General features: G+C 37.9%; 1 protein-coding gene across 9 annotated transcripts; it reads right to left on the bottom strand.

Annotated features, from left to right (window-relative positions):
* Positions 1-8,313: 8,313 nt before the first annotated feature.
* On the bottom strand, positions 8,314-19,781 carry tcea3 (transcription elongation factor A (SII), 3). Of its 9 annotated transcripts, none has more exons than XR_014534297.1 (22): positions 19,304-19,781; positions 18,701-18,763; positions 18,127-18,232; positions 17,918-18,020; positions 17,622-17,762; positions 17,448-17,534; positions 16,345-16,446; positions 16,142-16,234; positions 15,864-15,962; positions 12,644-12,772; positions 12,463-12,525; positions 12,226-12,285; positions 11,982-12,047; positions 11,836-11,898; positions 11,668-11,730; positions 11,496-11,573; positions 10,826-11,012; positions 10,660-10,716; positions 10,009-10,163; positions 9,574-9,720; positions 9,256-9,327; positions 8,314-8,836 (listed from the first exon to the last, which is right to left on the bottom strand). XR_014534297.1 is itself a non-coding variant. In XM_083546392.1 (22 exons), the coding sequence occupies exons 1-22, from the start codon at positions 19,370-19,372 to the stop codon at positions 8,828-8,830; spliced, it is 1,986 nt and encodes a 661-aa protein (XP_083402518.1). In that variant the 5' UTR covers positions 19,373-19,769; the 3' UTR covers positions 8,314-8,827. The 9 variants fall into 9 exon arrangements, 8 of the variants coding, with proteins under 8 accessions (XP_083402518.1, XP_083402519.1, XP_083402520.1 ...); XM_083546392.1 differs by having other exon boundaries at positions 10,852-11,012; positions 19,304-19,769; XM_083546393.1 differs by having other exon boundaries at positions 10,852-11,012; positions 12,226-12,282; positions 19,304-19,768.
* Positions 19,782-22,843: the final 3,062 nt, after the last annotated feature.

Raw genomic sequence — 22,843 nt, 5'->3', positions numbered from 1 at the left:
ACCTCAAAATCAGTTGAAAACCTGTAGACAGAAATGTAATGTCCATATAGCACAGGATTTTTTTTTTTTTTTTCAAGTGTTAAAAGAAAGTTATTGAGATGCAGATGACCCAGTGTGACTGAGGGCCTACTCATGGTGAGGCAGTGTCCTGGCTTAATTAGCACTAATGTGAGGGACAGGACAAACCCTGAATACTATTAACATCCAATTATTTTCCCTGCTTCATTTTTTTTTACCAGAAAAGGTATTGCATTCAGCCTGTGGGAAGCTCTACAGAAAAACAGACCCTTCATTGGTTTTGAAAGGCCTTTGAATTTGTGCACCGTATTTTGATGTGACAGAAACAGCCTGCCGTTCATTATCTCGGTTATATAGGCTTAATACTAAAGCTCAAAACTCTTTCATGTTTAAGAAATCTTGCTTGTTAGTTCATTTGTTGTTTTTACAGCCATCTTTTCGATTCCTTGAAATTGGTTTTACATGAAAGTTAGACTTAAATGTAATGCTTAAAAATATCTTATATACTGTAATATTCTGTTCCTGATGCTAGAATTCAACCGTCTTGCTTGTTTTGATTAGGTTTTGTGTTTCTATATTCATATTTTAATGGTATATATTATTCACTGCTATATTATTCACACATTAGTTTTTGATGCTTCTGTGTGAATTTATGATTTTAATCTGCTCTAAATGGCTTCTTCCTTTGTTTACATTAATTAAATTCCAGCAGAGAATGTAATTCCTTCTGTACAAACAACAGTAATGTATCTGCATGTGACATCCCACAGGGCTTAGCTGCAGTGGTGGTATTACCCAGGGAGGAAACAGAGCATTAGATAAGGAGATGGATGACACTTGTCTATGGGGACTTATTAGCTCTTTTTCCGATTAGAACAGCATTATCAGCAGCACAGAACACACACACACACACACACACACACACACACACACACACACACACACACACACACACACATACACACACACACACACACACACACACACACACACACAAGCTCCCTGCTTCTTATCCTGTCATAAGCATGTCCATGGGGGACACGTCACCCCCTCTCACTTTAGTGATTTGTTATGTGTTTATTTTATTAGTTACACAAATTTTGCACATGTGCCAGAAGCCACAAAAAGCCCTGCACACCAGCTTGTGTACTGTACAGAAGTGCAGCTCTGATAGCCCACACAGCAGACAGTTAAATCACTCCCACATCGAAACAAAATGCTCATCAAGTGGCAAATTTCATTAGACAGCTTAGGATGTTTTATTTATTTATTGTTACTATCTACATTTTTGTATTATGAGATTCAGCGGTTGATAAACTGGCACGGAGGACATGATGCACATATATAAATAACAAAAAGGAAGTAAACATGTTCACCGAGCTTCAGAATGAATTTCTTGATGTCAGCACGTCTACAAGCCAGTATGACTGTGTCCAAAGTCTGACCATGAGGATGCATGAAATACATTGCAGTTCCCTAGATTTCTGCTCAATTAAGCAGAAACACGTTGCGTTGTCCTACAAGGTGACATTTAATTGACTACAATAAAAAACATCGTATGAACAATGAATGTAGTGTTCATTATCATGATAATGTGAGTGGCACACACAAGTTCCCCACTGAAGGTGTACCCAGGTCAACCAGTACAGTTCTATTGCAAAAATATACATACTATATATCACAACTCTTCTAGGGAAAGTGAAGATTTGTGAGGACATGAAGTATTGGTGAGTGTTCATTGAAATGTAGTTCAGGGCCACTTAGTTTGCTGTTAGTTCTTTTATACTAATCTGGGCGAACCATTGTTGATGTGGGTTTATGCATATAGGGCACTGTCATGCTGAAACATGTTTTTAGTTCCAGTGTAAAGTCATTGTATACAAATGTGTGCTTTCAAATTAGTGTGTGGATGTGGTGGTCAGTTGTCCACATACTTCTTGTTCCCCCTGGGTTTCTATCACAACATTACAATAGCATGTCAGCAAGCTAGCAAATGGTTTCTTAGTAATTCTTGACTCAATTAAGATCCCTTTCTGACAATGGTGAAATCAAAACATGTCAATTTATAAGACTAAAAATAGTTACAAATACTGTACTGATTATTTTGAGCTAGCATTCAATGCAACTTCTTATATGCAGTATCTTTTAGCATGGTTGCCCCTGGCATGAAAAGCAAACAGTATGGGTGGGCGAGAGGCAGATATACTGTGTGACTTATCATTGCTGTCCTAAATTTAGGCTTTAAAACCACATAATGGGTGTCAGTGGTGTCATGCTGTCCATCATATGGTTAGACAAACTGATACCTGAAACTATTTTGACACAAACACAAGCACACTAGTTTAATGGCTGGATTTCTGTACTCCAATCCTTAATTAATTTCACTGATTTCTTTGTCTAAATAACAAATTAGATACCAAACAATTAATTAAGCAACCCAAACCCATATTAATGTTCAAACTAGAGGTCAAATATTAAACATTTTATCCCCCTTTATCCTTGAGATCATAGAAAGGGTCTCAGCTCAAGACTTGTTTAGGAATTACATACCTCCCATCCCCACCCCATCTTCTCCCGCTTATCCGAGGCCGGGTCGCGGGGGCAGCAGTCTAAGCAGAGATGCCCAGACTTCCCTCTCCCTAGACACTTCTTCCAGCTCTTCCGGGGGGACACCGAGGCGTTCCCAGGCCATCCGGGAGACATAGTCTCTCCAGCGTGTCCTAGGTCTTCCCCGGGGTCTCCTCCCAGTGGGACGCGCCCGGAACACCTTCCAAGGAAGGCGTCCAGGAGGCATCCGGAACAGATGCCCGAGCCACCTCAGCTGACCCCTCTCGATGTGGAGGAGCAGCGGCTCTACTCTGAGCTCCTCCCGAGTGACCGAGCTTCTCACCCCATCTCTAAGGGATCGCCCAGCCACCCTGCGGAGAAAGCTAATTTCGGCCGCCTGTATCCGGGATCTTGTCCTTTCGGTCATGACCCAGAGCTCATGACCGTAGGTGAGAGTAGGAACGTAGATTGACCGGTAAATCGAGAGTTTTGCCTTGTGGCTCAGGTCTTTCTTCACCACGACAGACCGGTACATCGACCGCATTACTGCAGAAGCTGCACCGATCCGTCTGTCAATCTCCCGTTCCTCCCTTCCCTCACTCGTGAACAAAACCCCAAGATACTTAAACTCCTCCACTTGCGGCAGGAACTCTCCACCAACCTGAAGCGGGCAAGCCACCCTTTTCCGACTGAGGACCATAGCCTCGGATTTGGAGATGCTGATTCTCATCCCAGCCGCTTCACACTCGGCTGCAAACCGTCCCAGTGCGTGCTGAAGGTCCTGGTCTGATGAAGCCAACACGACAACATCATCTGCAAAGAGCAGAGATGAAATCGTGTTGTCACCAAAGCAGACACCCTCCGGCCCCTGGTTGGGCAAACTCCCATGAACCCTCCAGCACCCTGTAGAGGGTATAGAGCTGGTCCAGTGTTCCACGGCCTGGACGAAAACCACACTGTTCCTCCTGAATCCGAGGTTCTACTATCGGCCGTATTCTCCTCTCCAGTACCCTGGCATAGACTTTCCCAGGTAGGCTGAGAAGTGTGATCCCCCTATAGTTGGAACACACCCTCCGGTCCCCCTTCTTAAAAATAGGGGCCACCACCCCGGTCTGCCATTCCAGAGGCACTGTCCCCGACCGCCACGCGATGCTGCAGAGGCGTGTCAGCCAAGACAGCCCCACAACATCCAGAGACTTGAGGTACTCAGGGTGGATCTCATCCACCCCCGGTGCCGTGCCACCGAGGAGTTTCTTTACTACCTCGGTGACTTCAGCTTGGGTGATGGACAAGTCCACCTCTGAGCCCTCAGCCTCTGCTTCCTCAATGGAAGACGTGACGGCGGGATTGAGGAGATCCTCCCCAAGAAGGCCGAGTACTCTACACTGCTGGCCCGTAGGCACACATGACAGTGAGAGACCTATCCCCGACCCGTAGACGCAGGGAAACGACCCTCTCATTTACCGGGGTAAACTCCAACACATGGCGGCTAAGCTGGGGGGCTCTAAGCAAACCCACACCAGCCCGCCGCCTTTCACCATGGGCAACTCCAAAATGGGTGAAGAGTCCATCCTCTCTCAAGGAGTGTGGTTCCAGAGCCCAAGCCGTGCGTAGAGGTGATCCCGACTATCTCTAGTCGTAACCTCTCAACCTCACGCACAATCTCAGTCTCCTTCCCCGCCAGCGAGGTGACATTCCACGTTCTTAGAGCTAGCTTCCGTGTCCAGGGATCGGGTTGTCGAGGCCCCCGCCTTCGACTGCTGCCCGATCCTCTCAGCACCGGCCCCTTACGGTCCCTCCTGCAGGTGGTAAGCCCACGGGAAGGCGGCCCCACGTCGCTCCTTCGGGCTGAGCCCGGCCGGACCCCGTGGGGGAAGGCCCGGCCGCCGGGCGCTCGCATACGAGCCCCAACCCCGGGCCTGGCTCCAGGGTGGGGCCCCGGCTGCGCCATACCGGGCGACGTCACGGTCCTTGGTCTGTTTTTTCTCATAAGGGTTTTTGAACCGCTCTTAGTCTGACCCGTGCCTAGGACCTGTTTGCCTTGGGAGACCCTACCAGGGGCATATAGCCCCGGACAACATAGCTCCTAGGGTCATTCGGATACTCAAACCCCTCCACCACGTTAAGGTGGCAGTTCAAGGAGCTAACCTTGTTAGCTTTTCTTTACATACCTTTTGAACTTAAAAGAGAAGGGGCACAAATAGCCTTAAACCTCGCTTTCTTAAACCTTGTTAGCTTTTCTTTCCTAGAGAAAGGTGCAGGTACATAAAACAAGGTAAGGATGTGTGTGAGGAAGTGGTAGCTCAGTGATTAAGGCATTGGACTTTGAAACCAAAGGTCATGTGTTAAAATCCCAGCCTCACCAAGCTGCCAATTCTGGGCCCCTGAGCACGGCCATTAACCCAATAGCTGCTCAGATGTATGAATGAGATAAACGTAAGTTGCTCTGGATAAAAGCGTCTGCCAAATGCCATTAATGTACATTTCCTCAATGGACTAAGAATGAACGCAAGATTCATTATAATGCTAATCTTCTAATTCATGAGTGCAAATCTATTTAACAAAAATTATCCTGATACATCACTAATCTGAAAATCATGCTCTGCTACTGTGGATGACCCCACATGCATGGGGCTGTGGATGTTCTTCCGAAGAACAATTTCTAATAACAGTTTACATCTCTCAAGTCTCAATAGTAACTCCAACTTTGTACAAGAAACATAAAACACTAATGATATGCCTACTCAAGTTCTTAGCACTGATTAATGATATATTACACAGTTATAGAGTTAAAATGATTAGAAATCATTCTACCTGAAGTCACCAATGATAAAGACGGCTTCTCTTTTGAGTCTGGCTTTTCTCGTAGTTTATTTCTCTAATTGCCGCAGGGAGCTTTTCTTGCTGCCATTGCCTCGGGCTTGCTCAGGAATAAATTTAAATCTTATGCCCAGATTTACAAGCAGATGCTGCTTTGTGACAATAAAAATTTAAGTGAATACATTAATAAATAAATTCTGATACTGGTTCATTTGAACACACACTACGAATACCATCAGTCTAATATATATATATATATATATATATATGATGGTATTCTTAGTGTGTGTTCAAATGAACCAGTATCAGAATTTATTTATTATAAATATACATATATATATATATATATATATATATATATATATATATATATATATATATATATATATATATATATATATATATATATATATATATATGATGCAAAGTTGCAAAAGGACTGTAAGCACATTCAATGCTCAGAGAGGACATTTCAGTGCTAAATGGAATACACTTTAAATAAGAATGCACTGTTTGTTCTGGCAATAAAAAATGGGAAATGCTCAGCAATCAATTGCTTATGCTATCGCACTCCTGCAGAGGACACAAGGTTCATACAGCACCAATACTTGCAATAAAATATGCACCTAGACATACACATACAATGTTGTTACACAAAGTTCACAAACACAATACATAAGTAATCTAGGGAAGGAAAGAGTGCAATTGTTAAAGTAATTATGTACCTGAATATGACAACAGAATAATAAGGCATGAAATGTGTGGGGTATAAGTATGTACAGCAATAAGGTGTCTGATATACAGTACAATTCATTGTAGGAAACAATGTAGTCTGGTTCTCATGCAACTCTATATGGTCAACAATAATGGTCACCCATACAATTAATATTTGACTCCTTGGAGAGAATCACAGCACTGAGTCAACTCCAGGAGAACACGATGGATTATAACACACAATCCCAACTGCACTTTTACAATTACTGTGAAGTTCAGGTGCTGCATTTTCTAGGCTGCCACAGAAACAGCTTTTTTCATCCAGACAATTTACAAGCAATTTGTTGTTATAAGATGGTTAAGAGATTATATTTGAAATGGGACAACCCTAAAAATAAACTAAATTTTCCTCTGTCTAATCCGTGGATATTTGATGGTTTCAGATTTAGAAATTTGTATATGCCACACTATTATGCTGTTTTCTTTTCAACATCCAGTTTGGTTTTGTCCATTGTAAAGAGAATATTAGTGATTTTTATTACACAGTTGCATATTTGTATATTACTCAGTATTCAAAGAGTTCATTTGCAAATACTATTATACAAATATATAATAAATGTACTAAGACTCTTAATTCGTACACTTCATATTTCGCATTCCCAACATTTATTACTTTGCAAGCTGGAAGTCTAATTTATGTCTGCTTTGATACTAGGCCTATGAGAACAGCTATCGTTCATCTTCTGCAATATTAACTCATGATTGGATGACTGGAGTCTTTTATTTTAAGTGTGATGTAGAGAGAGCTATAATTGAGATCATCGGGTTGGATTTACTGGAATATAATTATAAGGCTGGTATCTGTGGGAAAATATTGCCAGATATCACAAGAGTGCCAGCAGCTCATCCTTCTTTTTGAGAACAGTTGTGTAAATGGTGAGGGGATGGATTAACAAGAATGTGCCAGAGGGTGGGGTGAGGGTGCAATAGGGAAGATAAGCAGAAAGAATGTGTGCATGTATATTATGTTTAATTCTCTCTCTCTCTCTCTCTCTCTCTCTCTCTCTCTTTCTCTTTCTCTATGCAGTCGGATGAGCACTTGCGGACATGAGCTGAGCAAAGCTGAGGAGGTGCAGAATAAGTAGTGTGCAAAAACTAAACATATCTGCCTGCTGACTACTACAAGGAGAACAAGTAGTAATGGATAAAACCCTAATGCTGGGTTTGCTGTGTTCTCTGAACGGGTGCTGCCAAGACTGTTACAACCTAATATTGAAACTAAAATGTCTCTCAATGTGTGAAATTAAGGCCACATCCTTAACTACATCTGGGGTTAATTTAGCAGCTATAACGGCAGCTCTCTGAATTGAAATGTAATTCTAATGTATTATAGTTGCTATAGTAACAGCTCATTTGCAAGGACTTGTATGGCACATGCTCCACATTTATTAAAACAAATAATATATGGATTTAGAAATGTGTTGTTATTTAATGAAGAAAAACTGTTATAATTATAATAATAATTGTTGAAATGTCGAAGCGTTATGCTAGGAGACTTTCTTTTAGACATATAGACATGTTTTCCCTCACGTATAAAACTTCAAAACTCTAAGCATTACAACATGTTATTACGGTGATGGTGTGATTTGTTTTTATTACCAAGTTGAAATCAGCACTAAATGCATGTGCTTTTTAATGCAATAAGGGCAAAATCTAAATGTTGCTAAGAACAGTTTCAAATAAATATGAGAAAAATATTACAATATCATACAATTGCAGAAATCTTGACTAAAAAACTAAATTGGGGCTTTATTAAAGCACAATTTCTAGACTAGCTAGACATATTAAATTAGTAATATTATTAAATGAATTAGGAAGGCGATCTTCAAGCAATTTATATGTTATTCGATTTTTAGGTGGCTGCTGTGGATCAACAACATATCCTGAGGTGTCAGTGATAAAAGCGGGTAATTCCACACTGAGTCAGTTGTTTAGTGCAGAGAATAAGAATGAGCCAAAGAGCATAGTACTTATTAAGGCTCACTATAGAGACAGGGGCATTATTAGCTCAGGCTTGTATCTCTTGGTGCAGCGGATGTGTTCATCACACGTAATACTGCCTTTATCTAAAAAAGAACAGACGTCTCTTATGTCTTGTGTTGACGGAAGTTATATTATGGGAGTGTAAGTAAATATAGACCACAAAGATACAGCTTCAGTACAAATACAACTTTATTTATACTACAGGAAACACTCGATAATTAACATTATTACTGTAGCACAAATGAAGTCAAATAGTGTCTCAAGACCTGCTAACACTTCGGCTGCACAATAATCAAATCCATTTCTTATTTTTTTTTAATGTGTTATTTATTTATTCATTGATGTAGAGTTTTTTTGCTTTTTTTTTTTATTATTGCTGTAGCATGTACAACAGTACATTATGGTTGTGATTAATATTCCAAACTGACTTTTTTTTATTCCAAACTTCATATCATGCAGTAAATATATGCGGTAGAAAAAAATAAAAAATAAAAAATTACTGAATACTATACAGATTGTATTGTCTAATGTGTGGCATTTTTTAAACTCCAGTATTCAAATAAGCCTTTAAAATTCATCTGGATTTTTTTTTATTGTACACCAAAGTGTAATCTGTAATAAAAAAAAATAAAAAAAACCCCAAAGGATCCCAAGTGTTCACTGTAGATGGAGCTTTGAACAGGAATCAGCAAAACTGAAATATATATTTAGAAAATATTCAACAATATACATGAACCACCAATAAATCAAACTCTGTATATTTAGATCAATAAATCCATCAATGAGTTGTGCTGTTAAAATCTATTCAAAATATATTTCATGAAAGTGGGATAAAGTGATATGTAGTATTATGGTTTACAATTCAGATAAATACAATATAGATCATAGCGAAAGCTAACTTTTTTTCTTTCAGCTGCTCCCATTAGGGTTCATCACAGCAGATTATCAGTCTCTATACAACTCTGTCCTCTACATCTGCCTCTTTCAAACAAACTACCTGCATGTCTTCCCTCACCACATCCAAAAACCATCTTAGCAAAAGTTAACTAGTACAGGAAATTGTTTGAATATCAGAAATAAACCATGTTTGTTTTTTAAACTCATGCTTCTCACCTTCCAGCGGTTTCCGCACTCATTGCACAATACGAATGTGGTCATCGGCTCATCAGCACTCCGAGTTTGCACCTGTGCAATATCACGTTAACATTCGATAATCAATAACGTTTAAAATGCTAAGTTTTAATACATTAACTTCTAGTACTTTGGTGCTTATTTCATTTATTTGCTACAGAAAACAGTTAAACATTTTGTTCTCTGTTTGAATTTTGTCTGGCTTGACAACATTATTCTGTCGAAGCATACGTGCAACATAAAATTCTAGTGAAAAAAAAAAACTTAAATTCAGCGTCTTTGTGCGTTTCAGAAAAATACCTGGTTGTATGTGCAATTCTTTTTCTTGCATTTGCCACACTGCAGCAGGTCAGTAGTCGTGCCTGAGGTTTTGGCCATCTGGTGCTCGCGGATGGCTTCTTGAGTCAGAATGTTCCTCAGCTGCTTCAGCTCATCACTGGCCATTTCCTAACTCACAAAGAACATTACAGAGCCAGTTTAAAATGACTCCATAAGTGCTGCCAAGAGTGCGAGCACTTTAAACGTTTCACAAAAGCTCAATAAATAACTGTACAACTTTGCCCATGTTTTAATAACTGACACAGAACCCCTAAAGATCATGAAAACTAAAAATTAATTCAGGTGGGTGGAGAGTTTTCATTAATATTAATGGGTTTAAAATCTTATATGTTTGTCATCAACACCTAAATACAAAAGTTATAATTATAATTCCAAACATAAATACTTTATACACACCTCAGCAGTCATGGAGGCTATGCGACTCAGCTCAATAGCGCCTCCCAGGACATTTTTGCGTAAATTTGGATTCTTCGGATCTTTCAGGTTGCTGATGCGGCTACGCACTCTGTTTTTATATTTCATATCTTTGGCTTTAATCTCCTGGTAGATATTTAAGGAGACAAGGTCAGTTAAGGAGAAATGAATGTTGTAAATCTCTCACTGAAGAGTCTTCGCTTATGAAAGCTGAGCAGCATGATAAAGGCTAATTCTGCTATTTGTCATTCCATATCCTGTCATCTCACATTGACTCTGTTGCGGCAGAGTTGCTAACTTTGTCTCACACTGTGGCCACCAATCTACATATAATCCCACAGAAACAATTACACTTGACTAAGATGACATTAGTCAACTGATAATTTTTCTCCTTAATATATTTGCCAGCATCAATGCTAATTATCAAAGCCAGCAGTGCTATCTAGTATTATTCTTGTTTACATTTCAACTGAAATGTGTTAATATAATCACTTTCTGATAGAGCTGTTTCTCTGGTGGTATACTGTGCATAGTGTCTCACTCAACCAACAAATAAATATACCATAAATACATCTTTAAAATATCTTTCATTTCAAGATTACTAAGATTCATTTTCATGTTTTGAAAGGATATGATCTTCAATTTCAGCTGCCATGGCATCACAGTTTGCTCCATAGTATTTGTAGTCATCTGTAAATAAAAAGAAAATCAATAAATAAAAGGTGGGGAATATCACTTAATTATGATCTACTAATAAACTTCATACTCATAAAATCTAAGGGAAATGTTATGATTGTACATTTGGGGTTTTTTGTGTTTTACTACCATCTGTGCGTAGTGCAGCTGACAGCATTTCGATGCACTTGTCCCTAACGGAGTCCCCAGTAAGCAGGTGAGGGGACAGAGGACCACCAGCAGGGCTAAATGAAGGGGACAGAGGGGTGGTAGGGGTGCTTGGTGTCTTTGGAGTCTCAGGTTTACTTTTTCTGTGCAGAAGGGATAAAATATCATGATGATATTGCATTAAAACATTATTGAATCTAATTTCCACTGATTCAGATATGCATCATACACAATGTTACTGTGGATTTGACTGTAGTTACATCCACATAGAACTGGGCACAGCAAACTTTTTTCATTGCTTACTAAAATAACTCTCTGAGCTATAACTGTGATATGAATCAGACATAGTGTATTTTTCCAAACATAGCCTTAGCTGCCGGGGTCAATAACTCTCAGTAAAAGTCACTTGGTTTTGAGTTATCTCACTCAAGTCTAAGCACATGCTGTGCAATGATATGTCTAATCTAACACACCTAATAATATTTATTGCCAAATTATGACAGTAATGATAAGTTTATTTCAGCATGTTAGACCACAAAAAAATCTAAACATTTAAATTATGAAAATTAACTAAAATAAATGAAATGTTGAACAGCAATTAGCATCAGATGCTATATAAACTCTACCGTTCATCATTACTGTCTGTGGACACCTTTCTCTGTATGGCTCCTGGTAGAGTCAATTTAGGAACATGAGATTCTCTCCTGGAAGACACAAGCAAATATTCTCAAACTTCTTCTCTTTTTTGAGTTCTGAAAACTAGTGATTGTATAGTGTAGAAGTGTGCGTTATTCTTGCCTTTCCTCAGAGAGCTTCTTAGGCAGGGGTGAGCTTATTGACTTTGGGTTAACTGAGTCCCTTCTGTGTAAAAATGTTTTATATTATCTGCCCTAAACAGTAACATTTGCTCTAATGATTAATAAATTGGCAAAAAAAAAAAAAAAAGGTTTAAGGCTTATACTGTACCTCTGAGGTTTAGAGTCACTTGATTGCTGCCTCTGGATAGACTTAGAATCGGTGGAGTCTTTTCTGGAGGGAAAAAAAAATTTGTTATAAAGCTTCCACTCTATCATGAACTGTTCCAATGTCACATTTGATGTTTCTGATCAGACCTTTCTTTCTTTGTGTCGTTAATCGGCTTTTTCAGAGGTTGTTGACTAAAACTTGACGAATCCATTCTTAAAAAAACAACAACAACGAAAAAAACAATAAGAATTTATGAACACAATACCAATTTAATATGAAAAAAATAAATCCCTGGAAAATTAGAGACCATGAAATCACTGCTAAACTAATTAATGCAATGATACTGCCCCCTGTCTTTCATCCATAATGACACATCTATGTCATTCAGACCTTTCTTTCTTCATGTCTGTAGACAGTCTTTTGGCTGGTTTACTCTCCCCCAGATCTCTGCTGACACAGAAGCAATAATCAACATTTTAAATAACAATTCAAATACATTATTTCACCACATGCGTTCCCTTTCACCATGATCAGGCGGTTCACATATCTGTAATTAGTTCAAGACATGGGACACGTGCAAGATGAGAGATTCCAGCTTTGAAGACCGATAAGTTACAAGCTTCAGACCTGTGTTTCTGATGTTCAGATATCAGCTGTTGTGCACTTCGTTTTGGTGCTGGCATGTCTTTTCTATATGTTTTATGGGGAGAAATAAACTACCGTGAGACAAATACTAAAAATATCTGTTCAGATAAACACATATGGAACATGTCTGGTTCCCAGCATGCTGAAAATCCTATACCATAACCTTTCTTTGTCTTTGGCTTCTTTTTCTTTCTCTTTCTGCATGTCTAAGGGAGGACGCTTTGTAAGAGTAGAGGGATGAAGGTGGAGAGGAAGAGGAGGATGAGAAGCATCAGGATTCACAGGCTCTTTCCTAATAACAACAACAATTAACTGTTGAAAAAGGCATAATCACATGACAACACATATATTGCATATTCTCCTTCTAGACATGCATCACAGAAACACAACTTGCAGGACAATTTTAGTACTGCACTGAATGCATGCAGATGATGATGATAATGAAGATGATAATAATAATAATAATAATAATAATAATAATAATAATAATAATTATTATTATTATTATTATTATTATAACAAAACAGCTGCCCAATGAGGAGAGTGGGCCAAACACATTCCTTCCAAGCACATTAAGCCAGTCAAAAGACTGCTGCTGCTCATGCTGAATCACGAGACAGCTGGAGACACTCAAGCGAAAAAGCTATCAGCCTTCATCTTTATACATGTACTCTCAGGTGCCCACAATTTCCAAATGATGCTATTGTTGACAAGAGAACGTGCCATCCCTCCCACCCAGCAAGCATGATTAATTTTGCTATTTTGACTCCCAGCAATGGAAGGTTGTGGCATTATCAAAATTTGAACAGAATGATTTCCAAATAAAAGAAGCAAGCTAGTGTGCAACTTTCAAACCCAAAACCAATATCTTAAGGGGGCTTTAATTACATGCCAATATATTAAAATTAGGCAATAATAATTTTGCTATTGTAAACTAATGGCAGTATGACTGCTTACACATTTTAAATTCAAGCCACGTAGGTTAACCAAACACACGGAAGGGAGTAGAATCTATTGTGAAGGTCATATGCAATTTAAACAGATGAATTGTAAAGTGGTCATTACACATTTCTCTAACAATCCCAAATTCCACCACCAGAGGTCACAATTGAAAGAACACTTTTAGGTTACCCTACTTATTTATAACATGTTGTAAGCCTAGTTACTCATAACCAGTTTCCAGCCTCTAAACACACTACTGTAGGGATTAGCTAAGAACTATATTCCAACTGAGGTCCATCTTTACAACTGCCTGCTTTACTTTAGGTTAGTCCAACCCAGGACCTACACAGAATTATGCTTTAGAACTTAACATTTCAACTTGAATTGCCTTCAACCATCTTACATAAAAATACAGTAAGACCATGTGGATTGCACAGTTATCTATATCTTCTAGTTATCAGTTTCACTGTAAAACATGTAGAATAATGGAGTTTATAGTCCTCCTACTTTGATTCTCTGACAGCCCAACTAGTCGACCTAAAACTTTTTGGACTCCAGGTGCCCAGGTGCCAGGGTAAATAGTAGTTTGGCCTTGTTGTAAGGGAAAGCCTTAAATCTGCTCACTTATGCAGGACTTCCACATGCAACCAAACATAAATCTGGCAGATGGAGTTCTGTAAGAGCTGACACTGCTGGATTTCGCCTCCAGAATCAACTATTCCAGAATAAATTTCACCATACTTTGTTTTAAAAAAAAATACTTTCCCAAATCACTTCGGATTAGACAAAGGCTATAGAGTACCAGTGAAAAGTTTGGACACACCTTCCCCTTCAGTGGCTTCTCTTCATCATTAACAACATGGTACATTAATACTGAGAGCATCCAAACTATGCAAACTATAACATGTGTAGAACTATGTAGTAAATAGAAACGTTAAATAACCCAGAATGTTTTATATTTTCGATTCTTCAAAGTAGCCACCTTTTGCTTTTATGACACCTTTGCACTCTTGGAATTCTCCAAATCACCTTCATGAAGTAGACAACTGGAATGGTTCTTCCATAACATAAAGAAAGGACCTTTGGCATCATTGTCCTTTTTAAAAACTAATTATGGTCCTACTAAGCACAAACCAGATGAGAAAGCATGTCGCTGCAAAATGCTGCGCTGTTACGTGTGCCCTCAATTTTGACCAGCAAAACCCCCACACATCCTCCTCCATGCTTCACTGTGGAAACCACAGATTCAGGAACCATCCGTTCACCCTCTGTACGTCTAACCAAATCCAAATATGGATGCATGAGACCAAAGGACAGTTTTCCACTGAGCTAATGTCCATTTCTTGTGTCTCTTGGCCCAAACAAGTCTCTTCTGCTTGTTGTTCTTCTAAAGAAATTATTTCTTTGCCACAATTCGACCATGAAGGCCTGACTCACGCAGTGATTCTATGAAAATGCCAAATGCCAAGCTGTCATCAAAGCTGAATGTACTACTCCTACTACTACTTTCTGGGTTGTTTAACACTTTCTTAAAAAAATATATATATATATATATATATTAAAAAGTATTTGAATAATTACATTTTTTATGTTTTTCACTGGTTCTCAGGGGTTTTTTTTACCCTTGAATTCATTTTGCACATGGATTCTTTACAGTCATGCAGCTCTGTTGCAGTAAAACAATAAAAGCAATGTGCAATAATTAACCTGATGTGTTTTCTTAAAAGCAATAAATGGAAAAAAAAAAAAAGCTGATAGGCAGAACAAGAAAAAAGGTTGATTTTCGGAGAGCAGTTGATTGTAACTCATTCCCATGTATTTAAACATTATAAGTACAACAGAAGAGTTCTAAGTAACCCTGGTCACATTATAAAGGGAAATAATAATATTGAAGTCCTGTAGTAAAAATGGCAGCACTTTACTGTGTATGGAATGTGGTTCTCAAGGGCACAACAAATAAAACAAACAGGATTTTATCAGCTAAAACCAAATCCTTGATCTCTTGGTACATAGCCAAGTTAAAGTGTGCCATATTTGCTAGAGACGTAGTGATATTTGCATTGTTGCGCTTTTTTGGCATAAAGTCCTTTAGGTTTCAATACTTTCTATGATGTTTAAACAATGAGTAGTGTACTGTACACTTATACTACAATAATAGAGCATCCACAAACTTTTCCTAATCATCACAAAAGCTTGTGGGAGTTCTATATTAAAATACTTTAGTTTTATATACAGTAGTTGATGGTAGCAAAGCAGTTAGAAGGTTAAATCTGATGAAAATTGATTTTATGAATTCAGTTAAATAAAACATACTCTGCACTTGAATAAAGCAAACAGAGACAGATACAAAGAGTTATTTCAAATTTCATGCAAGTTTTACATGAATTCACAACAACAAATTACTTCTATGGTCTAAGTCACCATTGCAAACATGATCTGACCTCAGTTTCTTCATCTCTAAAGCACACTGTTTCTGAGCAGGAGGATGCAGATGAAGAGGTAAAGGAGGCAGTGGGGCATTTGGATCTGAAGTCTTTTTTCTAGGTGTTAAATAAGCAGCTTATTTGAGTTATTTAATACACACAAAAAAAAAAAAATTAAAAATCACAATGTGCTATATATTCTGAACAATAAGCATACATCTTTGTACAAGGCAGACAATTTTTCTTGATAGTAATGAAAACATGAGTTTAAAAAGCATGCTGAAACACATTCTGACCTCTCTTTAGGAACTTCTAGAGATGGCCTTTTATTAGAAGAGGAATGATGAGACTGAGAATGTTGAGAGGTCAAAGTTTCTGGTGTGACTCTCCTGAAAGTAATTCATACAATTTCTACAAATTAAGATCTCAACGCATCCATCCACTGTTTCTTAAACGTGTTCTCACAGAGTTTGTCATTGTTCATGCCAATGATGCTGACCTGTCTCTCTTCACCTCAGGCTGGTGTTTATGAATATGAGCAGGAAGAGAATGGTGAAGGTGAAGAAGTTGAGGAAGACTCTGGGGATCGGGAGCCTCTCTCCTGTGTAATTAATTTTGTATTCAGCACCTCAAAAACACATGGCAGCAAAATGACACTAAATCTGAAGTAATAACTATAGGAAAATATTAATTGCTGTCAAGTCTTAAAATATATTTCGCAGTCATTTACATAGAGCTTGTATAGAGCTCGTATAGAGCTCGTGTAGAGCTTGTATAGCGCTTGTATAGCGCTCATATAGAGCTTGTATAGAGCTCATATAGAGCTTGTATAGAGCTCATATAGAGCTTGTATAGAGCTTGTATAGAGCTCATATAGAGCTTGTATAGAGCTCATATAGAGCTTGTATAGAGCTCATATAGAGCTTGTATAGTGCTCGTATAGAGCTTGTATAGTGCTCGTATAGAGCTTGTATAGAGCTTGTATAGAGCTCGTATAGAGCTTGTATAGAGCTTGTATAGAGCTTGTATAGAGCTTGCCAAGCAAGAAAACATGATGCTTGCTGTTTGTTTCTACATATACAAGCCTTAACTGTGAGAATGGAATGAAAATAAACAGAAAGCAAAATAACATCAGGGGCATCTCGCTAAACGCTTTCACACATTATTCAGCACATATTATTATTAATAAGTAGCCTTAAAGTATATTACTGCCTAATATGGTTTGTAACTAATTACTGAAAAATAATAAGAATGAGAATGAGACAAAATGAACCTTGTATGTGGGTTTTCAATAAATTAGTAAATGAATGAATGAACCCATGTAGGAAAAATGAAGAAAACATTATCTGAAATAACACTCCTATATGATAGTGTTAACATTAAGGTAATGATTAGTTTTATATCACACTAGATTAACTATGATAATGGGCTTATCTTGATAGACCAGGCCTGTTATTTACCCAAACACATACACCAATTCTCAGCACACCACCACAATGTAATTTGGTGTTTATCAACCACAGCCGTTCAGTATTTTGCAGGCACTGAATGTTAATATGTTAATGCCAGGCACATCCTCTGATGGCATACAATAGCCCTAACCTGTCTTTCTTCACTTCCAAAGATGAGCACTTGGGATGATGGAGGGGTGAAGCAGAGGAAGATACACTTGAATCCATAACATTCATCCTAACAGAACACAAGAACTCTTCAAACTTGTGACAATATTTTACCACTGAATACATCAAGAAATCCACATAAGGCACAAGCTCTCACCTCTCCCTCTCCTTTGTGTGATTACTGTCAGCTTTTTCCTTTTTGTGGTCACTTACATGTCTTTCTTTCTTAAACACTGCATCATTTTTCTTTCTGTGTTTATCAACAGGTTTCTTGGGAGAGTTTAAACTAGATTTCGGACTGACAAGACAAAAAGATTAGATTTAAATGTGTATTGGTCTGCTTGTTCTTCTTACTTAGTTTCAATTCATAAAAACCTACATACGATATAAATACTGTTTGGTTTCACTTTTACTTAAACTTTACAGTTTCATTTGCTTCAATTCAGGATTTACCTTGACTCTGCATCAGGAGAAGGTCCACTGGGTGACTGTGTACTGACCGTGCTCCCATTTTTGATCTCGTTTGGTCTTTCAGCCTTCTGGGAATGGCTCGATTCTATAATGCATTGCAAGTATAATTACTATTTTACCTCTTTATTTTGCAAAAGCGTTTGGGTGTGTTAAAGTACTTAATAATCAATAGGCCAAAACATCGTAGCTACCTAATAGCCTCTTCCAGTTTTTGATCAGGATCTTCGCAAGGGAGACGACATCTTCATCACTGCAGTGTTTTCTTATTCCATTGACAGACATACCAATTCTTGTGTCCTGGAACGAAAGAATAAAAAACTACCGTCATGCATCATAATCATAATTCTAACACTATTATATATAGGTATATTAGTTGTATGATAGTTTTGACGATTGTGTCAATTGCTGTGTTCCAGTTTGTCTTTGGATTGACAATGTTTCTGATGTTTAACTTGAATAAAGGGGAGTTTTTCCACCACCGGCTCACTCATCAGGGACAAACTTACTTATAAAGAACATATTCACTTTTAATCACCACATCATCTGTGTAAAGCTGCTTTGAGACAATGTTCATTGTTAAAAGCGCTATACAAATAAAAATAAATTGAATGAATAAAGTGATTTTTTTCTGATTTAAATCAAATCAAATTTGATTTGTCACATACATGCAGGGTACGACATGCAGTGAAATGCTTTATAATTTATAGTTTGTTTTTATTGTTGTTCTTGTTGTTGTTGTTTTTTAGACTAATGAGCTAATCATACCTGAAGCAACTTTAGGGTCATATCAAATTTTTGCAATTCTCTCAACAGGTCAAGAGCGCCTTCCTGAAAGAAAGGAAAAGAAACATTAGATTTTTTGTTACAACTTGCTGGTTAAATGTTATTATTCTGAATTGAGTGACTTTTCTATAAATGGTTCCTATTCAATCAGGTAATTCCTCCATCTTGTTGTTAGGGCTCAGTGACACGCATGAAGTGAGTAAACATTTATACGGCGCAAAATATATGCACCTGCACAAAGTTTCCAAAAGTCAAAAAATACTTGCAAGCAAAATACTTAGTCCAGTTGTTGGCTGTAGTTCCACATTTTTTCATGCTCGTATCGCCTAAACCCAGACAGCAACTGCTCAGTGCTCTACAGGACACCTGTTCACATGCGCGTGTCCCGACGCGCGGCCGCGCGCAGCAACACTATTCCACACTTGTGTAAGTAATCAACATAGGAAGTGTGCATATGCATGCAAAAGAATCGAAATGCACGACGAATGGCGTACCAAGAACAACTCAAAACACGGCACATGGGGAACCATTGTAAAAGAAAAGAAGAGGAAAACAACAGGTTGAAGTCAAAATAAATAATCTCACCGTGTTATTCCTAGACACCATTTTGTCTAGTTTTTTCGCAATCCGTATCAGGTCCTCCTCTCGTGTCATTGTGTACGCATCGGTTTTGCCTACAGCAGCAAGTGAATGTATAAATGAATGTGGATCGACTTTAGAGAATGTAACAAAAAATACACACACACACACACACACACACAAAGAGAAACGCGCGTAATGGAAGAAGTTTGGTTCGCAGTTGTTCCTGCAGCGTCCCGCTCGGCCCAGGGGCGGGTCTGTACAGCACGAGCCTCTAAGCCAAATGCCCTGGACACATGACAAGTGCCAGGAATAGAAAGAAGGTCGGACACAAGCTTACTACCAATACTGAATGCAAATTGTTTATTTCAGTAAGAAAAATACGTCTCTGGAGTGCAGTTTCATGCAGTTTCATGCGTTCTACAAAAGACAAATGCAAAAATGAACACCTGCAATTCGCAGCTATTCTCCCTAATGAACACTTGTAACATGCTATTACTACAGCTGTGTGTTTTAGATCTTTTTTTTAAATGGACACGGTAGTAAAATGGACACCAGGGACTGATCCCAAACTAATCACACTAGTCAAGTTGTAGTGTCCTGTTAAAAATAGGCCAGCTGGAGCACAGCTGAACATGTTTCATAAATCGTCCAGCAGACGGCAGTGTGGTGTCAAATATCATCCTAGTGTTCTGCAGGACTAAAGTGGGACTTTGGATCTCATCTCTATCTCATATAACTGACATCAGCCAAACTTCGATATCATAAATGCCCCGACTCTTGACTGTGCTGCAGAAATGTGTAGCGCACTGAATATTTATTTATTTATCTATTATATTATATCTACACCAAATTATTTACCGAAGGTGTTTTTTTTTCTTATGGGGAATAAAGCAGGCAATGCAAACAACACTTATTTACAGAACATTGCACTTCAATAGTAATTTATCGATTGATTAAATTCTAGTTATTGCATTTACATTATTATTGAAATGCCAAATTTAAGAATAATTAAGTGGACAATTATTTGCACTATACCAATTAACACGTTTATGTTCACACTTGTATTTCAGTTTGCTCTTTCTTTGGTCATTCAGAGTGTATTTCTTATACATAATGTATCCAATCCAAAATTTTGCTTCCAAAGTTTGAAAAAGTCAAGTAACATCATTTAACGTCTATTAAATAAACATTAGGCCTGGTGAACACATGTTTAATATGAGTTTAGTATATTTGGTATATTCAAACTGGTTCCATCTTTTTTTTTTACATTGCAAGGAAATGCTATTTATGATTAATATTTATATGTGGGTATAATTCATATCCCAAAAGCTGGCATTGTCCTGGAAGATGACAGATCTAAGGCTGGGAAAACTTTCCAAACAGTATAATATATCTACATACACAAAATTGCTACATATGTGTCTGCAATTCATTCGTCATCCAAAGGAAGGCGCTATTGAGCCATTTCACTATTAAGCAAACAGACCTTTTTTTCTATGTATAGCTACTTCTTTTTTTAATTAGGTGTTTGGGAACTGACTGACTTATTTGTGAAAGTTTGAGTGAAGCATTAAGTCCTGAATTTAATGCGAGGTATTTTTTGTTGTTCCAGTTCATGAACCAGACAGAAACCACAAATGAAACCAAATACCACTCTACTGGGTACATTGTGTGCTCTTATGGTAAGATTCAGGGCACACTGACATAAAGGTATGGTTGAAATTTAAAAGCCAGTATGAGTTTGAGTAGTTTCATACTTTCTTGCTTACCGTATGAAACATGTTTTTGCATTTACCCTATTCAGATAAAAATAAGTCCAAACCATGAGATGTGTTGTAGCAAGAAGTTCAACAAAGCCACTGTAATGACCTCAGTGGTTTCTCACATTAAATCACTTTCTCCACTGTATATATTCCTTCATCCACAGCATTTAACTTTTCTTCATTACTACTTTCACCCTAAATACCCTCGCTGCAAAGTTTTTCCACTTGCATTGCTTGCATAACTCTAACTATATAAATGGCTCAATGTGCATTTTAAAAAGCTCTGAATTACAGTAGGTTTTAAGTTTTGGGAAACAGATCTATCATTACCCACTGGGAGCATCCCACATCAGTCAGCAGCTCCAACCAGCTCTTGACAGCAGGAGACAGAGCAGTAAAATTTGCCTTAAATGTCTGGTTTTCTAAGCCACTGAATACAGAGAAAGCTTGGTTTTCATTTTGAGGACCTCCCACTAAATGTTTTATGACAAGATAATGTTTTTAACAGTTTCAAGCACCTAAGTACAGTTTGTTGTTTAAAAAAACCTGTTTTGTTTCCCCCAATTACAGGCCAAATACATCATCTTCAAGCAGTTTAATATTAACGCAGTTCAATATTAATGTCGAAGCGACTTTAAAATTGTCTCTGAATAAAAATGTATGATTTTAGTTTATTTTAGGGACCACGTGTCTCTGATAAAACAATACAAATAAGATTGTCATGACATGCTGGTTATCCATTAGTTTATGGAGTATAAATTAATACATTTTAGAACAAGCATTTGGGCAGTTCATACTGAAAGTAGTGGCATTTGCAGAAGACGAGGGCCACTCAAGAAGCTGCACTACATAGATTCCAATGATGGCTTCTCTTTGACAGTACATGTATAAAGCCGCCTTGCTGTAGTGCACTGTATATAAATGAGGAACTCATTTAAACTTTTATCAAACCAAAAATTTCTAATTGGCAATTTGAATACCTTGACACATGTTTTTACAATTACAGTTTTCCAGTTAATGAATTAGACTTGCTAATATGGTTGCCTCTTTACCTAAGAGATGCACTTCTTAACAGCAAGCTTAATGTCGGAAATATGTTAGCGTGCAAATCTCCTCTTACTCTCATTTCCTTATCTGCCTGCTGCTAATCTGTGTGAACAATTCAATCCCATTACACAGACTACACACTTCCTGACACTTCTTTGTTTATCTACCTTCAAACTCCAGATTCCCCTAACAGCTTAATCAGGAGAAACAAAAGAGCTAATAGAATTAAGGCCTAAATAATGTCTAGCATTACACATGTGTAGAATATACTTAGTAATCGGGTGGAAATTTTCTTTCTTAAGGATACTAATATACTTTAACTTTCCTCCAGTTATGTCTTTGCCGAACCCTAAGTAATGTACTTAGAGGCCATTTCAGAAACATTTTTATTCCGTCCTGCTTAAAAATACAGTCAAAATTAAGAAAAGAACTATAAAGCTATGTGCGGCTATACAAACAGCTTTGTAAGCAAACACTTCCCTTTGATCTTAATAAGTCTTTCCCTTCACTCATCCATGAGAAAATGAAGTGGTGACCCCTCCACTCTTATTACACAAGAGATGTGACCTGTTATTTGCTGCATGTGTTTAGGTTTCTTAGATTTAATTGTAAAGCTTAACATGAGAATAAGTGTTTTTCTTAATTAAGAATAGCTTCACCTACCAATGAGTATAGACATGATTTTTAGATATTAGATTATTAGATAATTAGATTAGATTTTCTGAATTTAACT

The sequence above is a fragment of the Silurus aristotelis genome (genome assembly GCF_946808225.1).
Source record: "Silurus aristotelis genome assembly, chromosome: 1".
NCBI lineage: Eukaryota > Metazoa > Chordata > Actinopteri > Siluriformes > Siluridae > Silurus > Silurus aristotelis.
Note: the sequence above shows the minus strand (reverse complement) of the source record. Positions and strands in the feature narration are given on the sequence as shown.